Raw genomic sequence first — 7,937 nt, 5'->3', positions numbered from 1 at the left:
CAATTTTATTAATTTTTCAAGGGCTGTTTTCTTGATCTATTTGAAATATAGTTGACAACCAATGTAGAAAAACTGGAGAGCGCAAACACCATATTCAGCACTGCCCGGCTTTTTACAATTCCCTCTCGTATACCTCTTGCAGTTCTCGCTACTGCAGGCTCAGCTTTGCTCGCTTGGGTTTTGAGGACCTCCTGGATTGATGCTAACAACGTAAAGATGAAGTGAAATTTCAAAGTAATCTCATGTAATTCAGTTAACTAGCGTAGCCAATAATATATGCAAGTCAACCTTTGGAAGTCAAGTTTGCAAAATCACGCAATTTTGCTTCTGCCACGCGCACAGCATTTGTTGATCTTTTAACGCCTTGAGTTAACCCCTGACTACAAAACAAGCCAAACGGCAATTAAAGAAAGCACAATCTTGTCTTACAAATCTTACTTTGTAACAGGGCCTTGAAGACAATTCATCAAACAATATTAAGCATTTATGCAGCCTCAAATTTATCAGTGGTTATGCAATTTAAATTTCAGTTCTTTCTTTTCTAGTCAATATCATAAGACATCCAAGAAAGTTAGAATTTAGGAAATAATCACTCTCATCAGAATTACAGCCTCGACTATTATAAGCCTTCAGGTCAAATAACACAGAAATATAAACTAGAAGCATACACTTCTGCCATCCCATGTTGACTAAATGTTAGATATAACAAAAAGTGATGAAATAGTGTTTACACTTTGACTATGACCAAATGAGGGTAACTGGGAGCAAGGGCCGATATTGGATGTTTACCATAAACTGTCATAAAAAGCGCTCCAAGACTAACAGTTGCACCTTGTGGAATCACAACTAGTGACGACTGAATAGATACAAAACATATTCCACAAATTGTAGAATCTAGACGAGTTTAATCAAATTCCAGAGATAAATAAAAACAGTAAAAAGTGAAAACAATTACTCACCCTAAGTCACTTAGCTCCGTGGTTAAATCACTGATCTCCATACCAGATAAGCGAACTGCTGCCATTGTGTCAGGAAGTTCTTCCCTAGTAACATCCAACAATTTCTCCAGTGATTCTGCTGCTCTCTTAAAGGCCTTGAACATTCCGAAACAATCTTTCAGCAATTAGTATGACATTTCCAAAACACCAGGTGATCATCTAACCATCATCGAATCAGGCCAAGCAACCGAGATAACAATGAAACAACCATATAGTCATATACTGAGTAGCTATCGTTAATACGCAAGGAGTTTCAGCTTCCTATCACTCACAACCATAAGGCCTATAATTAAGCAAGTATTAACATTTCAATTATCATCAAGATGACACTCCATTCAATAATTACACTACACAGTGCACTCAAAAAAACATCTTGTTGCTAACCGTCACAAAAATCGTGCATTGATTCTTATAATTTTCTGTTTAATGGATTACTAAAACACTGAGGCCATTTCTCAAAATAATTTTAATTTTCTAAGAGCAATTTTAGTCTCTTTTTATAGTTCTTCCCCAATTTTTGATCAGCTGATTGACTGTTTACTATAATCCCAAGCGGCAGTCTCAACCCCCACCCGCTCGAATGACAGTATTTGCAACCTATCAATAGTATAATTCAACAGTTGCATTGCAACAGCTTACTGTGTAATTCATAAAACGGAAGTTAAACTGAAATATTTGATGCCTTAATCCAACTATACGATCATAAAGCTTGAGAAAACCCTAAATTATTGTAAAACTAAACAACATAATACAAAATCAAATGAATATACAATACTAATGCACGAACCAGTAGCATCGGAATTGCGGAACAAAATAACCACGTCGCCGAGATTGCAACCTGCAATTATTTCCCATCAAATAAAAATATGAAACAAACAAAAATCATGCAAATTCAGAAAACGTAATTAACAAAACATAATCATAACCTAAATAAAAATGAAATATTACCGCACAAGCGGCGACATTTAACACTGTGAAGTGACGTTGAGTGAGGGTGAGTTGAATCGACGGGGATGCTACCGATGTGGTGAACTGTGACGAAACCGACGGGTCGGTTGAAATCGACGCAACATTTTCCGACGATTGGACTGATGTTACGGTGAAGCGACGTGGTGGTGGCCGGCGAATGTTAGCTGGAGTTGGAGGATAAATTAGGTTTCCGGCGACATTGACGGTAGTTTGACGGTGAATTTTGGGGGTTGGAAGTTGAAAGTTGATTGCTAATGTCATTTGTTCCGGTTTTTTCTTTGTTTCCGAATTCTGATGGCTCGGTAGATTTCAGTTGTTCATTACGACTGGGCACATGGGTCGTGTCCGATTGTGCCTAGTGGAGGCACTGTGGGCTGTGGCGATATCAATATGAGAGATTTATGGGATGTTTTGGAATAGTGTTAGATATCTAACCGATTTTAACTTCACTCTTAAGCCCTTACAATCTCATACTCGCCTTCACTCTTAAGCCCTACAATCTCATACTCGCCCTCATACACTCTAGAGTTGAAGCCACCGACTTTCAAACCCCCTCGAAAGATTTGGACAAGAATGTCCAATCGAGGCCATAAAGTCGGCAACTTTATTGGTTTTACGGAAGCAATGTTTAACCACCACTTCATCGAATAAAATAAGTTCTAAATCCACATTTTTGATAATACTCGAAATTTCTCATGAAATTTGCCAAGTATTTCGAATTGAGTTAATAACAAAAAGATTATCCCCTTCAATTACCAGTTTTAAAATTCCTAACGATTAAGCTGCTAATACGCCTTCTTTTAATGTAAGAGCTTCTGCAATGAGAACACTATTAAAACCACATGTTTTAGCTCTTAATACAATTATCTTACCATTATAGTTTGTTATAGAGTAGAAGCTTTTTATCAACTAACTTATAGATCCAACGAAATTTAGTTTAAGAAAGTTGATGAACATTTTTCCCAAGTAATTTCTTCATTACCATTCACATGATTTTTAGCCAACTCTCCTATATCAGGATTATTGAGATCTTTAAGCTTAGTTTCATTCCAAATTTTAATACCATTCTTACAAAAAAACAAAAAAAAGAGTAAGCTAACTAACATTCACATTAACATTATTAAAGATAAAGTCATTTCTAAATAAACCAAGCATTCCACCAAATAAAAATAATTTTATTGAAATCAGTTCTTGAAACAAAGTCTTTTAACGCGTTGAGCTTTGTTACACAATTTTTACTTGAATCGACAGTAATCGTTGCTAAACATCTATAAAATATAATTAAAAGGCTACCCCAAAATTACTAATAAACGCCACGTAGACAAAGCCACGTAGGATCCAAAAATGCTATGTAAATGCCACGTAAATGTGAGCATCAAAACTCATTGCCACGTAATTGTCTTATTTTATAGATTTAATTCATTTTTCTATAAATTAATTTAATTTATGTAACCCTTACAAATTTACATCAAAATTTCATAATTTATAATCAATATTGAAATTTTAATTGAACTTTTGTAATAAAAACATGTTAATAAATGTCATAATTTATAAATAAAATTGACATTTTAATTGAAATTTAATTTTAATTGAAATTTTGGTAATAAAACATGTTAATAAATTAAAACTGTAACACCCCCTCATACCAAGGTACCTTACCAAGGACTACCCTAGCATGAAAGACTGTTACCATCTCGGTTGCCCGAGGTAAGTATATATCAAAAGCAACAATCCACAAACACATCTATTAAAGTATAAAGAGTTAGCGATGACATTATCTCAGACCAATCTCAAAATAAAAATACAAGGTCTCAATACAAATGAAATCTAAGACATCTAAACTCATAACAGCGGAAACTAGACTTGACGTGATGACTCCCCATGACTGTCTCATAGCTAAACATCTGTATTACCTGTCATAATCTGCTCACCATCCCCGAAGGGATCACCGCGGGTTTTACAATCAACAACACGGGGTCAGTTACTGAATAATTAAAATAAGACAAACAAACAATGTAACCGACTGATCATCCTCCATTCCCAGTCTCCCGATCTCACACAGTAACCGACTACACACCGAAGTGTGTAGCCCTGCCAGATTACCCATCGCAACAGGTAATCCTCGCCGCCAGTGGGTGACCGCAGCCCATCCCCACCTAGTCCAGCTCATCAACGAGCGACTAACAATCCCTGTCCCTTAATGTGCACATCCCCTCCCATGACGGGTTCCACGGAGGGCGAACTAGGGTGTGAAGCCACTCCCGCAAGTGACTCCACCACAATCACACACAGCATCACAACTGTCACAACACCACAACTGTCACAACCATCACAACATCACCACACCAACAACGCCACCACAACACCCATCCTCCGATGATCAGCAGATAATAACAATTATACACAGTACAATCACAACATCTCAAATTAATTAAACAGAACTGAGTAGGGAAACCCTACCTTTTCGCAATCCAAGCACACACAAGCAATCAATTATGATCCTTCACATATCCATCACCTACATAATATAATTATGTATAATTACCACCTACTCAAATAATTAATCATGCACATAACCTAGACTCATCATAACTTAATAGGAATATCAACTTAAAGAACAAACACGACTTTTCCTGATTTTTCAGCACATGGCAGACTCGGTATAAAATGCATAACTAATTTCAGAAAAATCAAATTGATGCAAGGCCAATTGGATTGGAACCCCATGAGTCTTAGAGACAAATTATATCTAACGTATTTTTCTCAAATTCCAAACTTATCAAGGGTTTTCAGACTGATTTCCAAAACCTGACAGAAACCGTCGCGTAAAAAGTATTGATTCATAAAACGAGTTTAAAGCATTATTTTTAAGTAATTCCAAATCCTATTGTCATCTAGACTCTACAAAGATGATGTATGCAAAAGCCCCAAAACTGAATCGACATATAAATTAGGGTTTCAAATCATTTTCCACAAACAAATCAGATTCGCGGACTTTTCAGTGACATGTTCATAAATAAATCATCTAGGACAAACCATAAAGAATTTAACTACGAAACTTCATATGCATAAACTAGACTTCAAATAAACAGGACTCTCTTTTCAAACTTTTCGAAGACGGCGAGTTTAAAACAATATAAACAATTGAATGAGATCGACTTACAAACAGGGAAATCGAATTAGGTTGAAATCGGTGAGAAATCTTCAATCAAATGAAGGGCTCGACAAATCATCTTCCTCTCCCTCTCTCTAGGTTTAGAAATAGTTTTAGAGATGTTCAAATGATTTTAGAAATGACTTGAGAGTTATAAACAAAACACTTGGTAAAAACATAATGAAAACCGTCACACTCGCTGAACCGGTTTACTCGGTCAAGTGCACTCGGCCGAGTAACACACACTCGACCGAGTATCAACCAAGTACTCGACCGAGTACTCCAACTAAAATACGGAGTATTACAGTCTTCCCTCCTTAAAAAGAATTTCGTCCTCGAAGTTCGCACCAACTACAACCAACGACACCTAACATCACATATATTAACACAATATAACTCATACTCATAATATAACTCATATGCATAACTAGTAAAATCTATGCTAACTCATATAGACTTGAGTAAACTCGAGTTGTCACATTTTATCCCCCATAAAATAAGGTTACGTCCCCGTAACCTAACTCATATAAAACCACACAAGCCACGCGATATCACAGTCCTTCCATACAAATACAATTCATAATAAAACATATAAACAACATATGCAACTATACAATTCTAAATAAAACATATAAACAACATATACAACTATAGTTCGACCATACACGGAAGCTATCATTCAATATAATAAACATGTTACCGCATTGTTTGAAGTAGTAATTACTAATGGAAATCCAAATAACCACATAGAAAAACATAGCATCACATTACATCTCCCTAAAAAAACAAACTTCGTCCCGAAGTTTCTTATTCATCTCATATACCTACAGACCCCGGGGTTTAGTAATGCACCACCAACATCTTTGACGATATAACAAACCACAATCCACCACATAAGGTCAATATTTGTGCTCATCTGTCATATTTAACCCGTTCCTAAGAGATTGTAAATTATCAAATCATGTCACATTTCAGTAACAACTCGTGAAGCCCTAATACAAGCCAAAGCTCACTTAGCCTACTAATACCAAAAGGACGAGACCAAATCACTGTTTATGCACATATAATCGAACAATAAACACATGAAATAACACAACCTTTAATTACATATCAATGTTATACTATATCAACTAACCGAACATGCTTGACTTAATTATTATGTTACTAATCATGCTTTCCGACATAGTTACCCATTTCATCGCAGTTATTAAGAATGCACAAGGGATGTAAACAACAAAAGCCATCTTATCGTTACTCATGCTTATTACTTTCATTAAGCTGTACATACATAGTATAAGTTGCTAATTCTCACTATTACACACAAATTTGTATCCACAATAGTACTACTTGGCAAATAAATTAAAATATGCACTTGAATCAATTATACATATATAACCCGTAATTCCACATCATGCTCAAACTCGGTACCCACACATGTTCGAATTATTACTACACACTTGTTTACAAGCACAGTACATACTAGGACAATCATCATTTGCATCGTGATTAATAACATGTTCCATGTCAACTCATGTGGATCATAAAAAAAAATGTGCACACTTCAACACCAATATATTACCATCAATTAACTATCATTTAGCTGCTCACGTCATCACATAAACCATCTATTTTCACCGTCAGCCATATATTGTCATATCACTAGACATGCTAGACTAATCTTATACAAATAAATCACTTAATACTTCCGTTTCAACATATTAGCTTCTTATTTGTATGTCTACTCCAATTTACAGGATAATTACTAACACCATTAACTCATCGTACTTTACTCATGGACTATTATATGAATTACCTCATTCTACAACGATTCATGTAACACCTATTGTGTTCTATCCCATATTCATGCCGATAATATAATAATCAACCATGTAACATATTTGACTCGACCAGACTCGTTAGTTTAGGTAACCACAATTTACTTGCACGTAATCACACTTGTCACTATCTATAATATGTGCAACAATCAATCCACTTAATCAGTCCTAGCTATCATTCATGTTCATGCTATTTGCAGACATCGTTATATAATAAGTGACATATACGACACGACACCCCCAATCTTTCATTATCATCACTTATTCCACATAGGCTTATAGGTTAAGCTACTTATAATGTCACATAAACATGTTGCCAAAACATAGAAACTAAGACTTCGAAATTCATAGTATAACCTTTATAGAAACTTGTCATCAGACACACATTCACAGGCACTATAAAGCATGCTATAACTTCCAGAATCACCAATAAATAACAACTTAACGAATACACGAATTTTTACACTTTTTAGAAAATACAGAGAGTCATGGAATAGGGAGAGTTGAAATTAGGTCCAATGCACAAATAATCAATTTATAAGGACTTTCCCAAACCGACGGGTTAAAACAGATTGTTATCAGCAATTTGTCACGTTTCAAGGTCAACTTGCAAAAATCATAATTCATTAATGACATATCCATATCAGGTGAGGTTTATCAATCTGGAAACTTCTACGAGTCTACTAATTAGGAGAGTTGGAATCACTCAAAAATTATGTATACATGTAAACTGGCAAATTTTACAAATTGGTTGGTCGAAATTAGCACTGTGCAGTAACATTCTGACCACTGTTTACTAAAATATTTATTTCTCTTAATCCGTAACTCGTATAAACATGAGACCATCGGCAATTGAAAGCTAACACACAGACTAACACATATAAAAAAAATTTAGTTAACAAATCTTAACCACGTATAAAATAACAGCCAAAACAATTAAGAGGCAGAATCTGAGAAATAAACCATCTTTCAATCTTTATT

General features: G+C 35.2%; 1 protein-coding gene across 2 annotated transcripts; it reads right to left on the bottom strand.

Annotated features, from left to right (window-relative positions):
- Nucleotides 1–2,391, bottom strand: LOC141586801 (uncharacterized). Of its 2 annotated transcripts, none has more exons than XM_074408152.1 (5): nt 1,947–2,391; nt 1,786–1,836; nt 960–1,093; nt 289–380; nt 1–202 (listed from the first exon to the last, which is right to left on the bottom strand). In XM_074408152.1, the coding sequence occupies exons 1-5, from the start codon at nt 2,226–2,228 to the stop codon at nt 9–11; spliced, it is 753 nt and encodes a 250-aa protein (XP_074264253.1). In that variant the 5' UTR covers nt 2,229–2,391; the 3' UTR covers nt 1–8. The 2 variants fall into 2 exon arrangements, with proteins under 2 accessions (XP_074264253.1, XP_074264254.1); XM_074408153.1 differs by having other exon boundaries at nt 31–191; nt 1,947–2,388.
- Between the last annotated feature and the right edge of the window lie 5,546 nt (nt 2,392–7,937).

This window comes from Silene latifolia, chromosome 6 (genome assembly GCF_048544455.1).
Source record: "Silene latifolia isolate original U9 population chromosome 6, ASM4854445v1, whole genome shotgun sequence".
Lineage (NCBI taxonomy): Eukaryota > Viridiplantae > Streptophyta > Magnoliopsida > Caryophyllales > Caryophyllaceae > Silene > Silene latifolia.
This window is presented reverse-complemented; position numbering and strand designations above follow the sequence as displayed.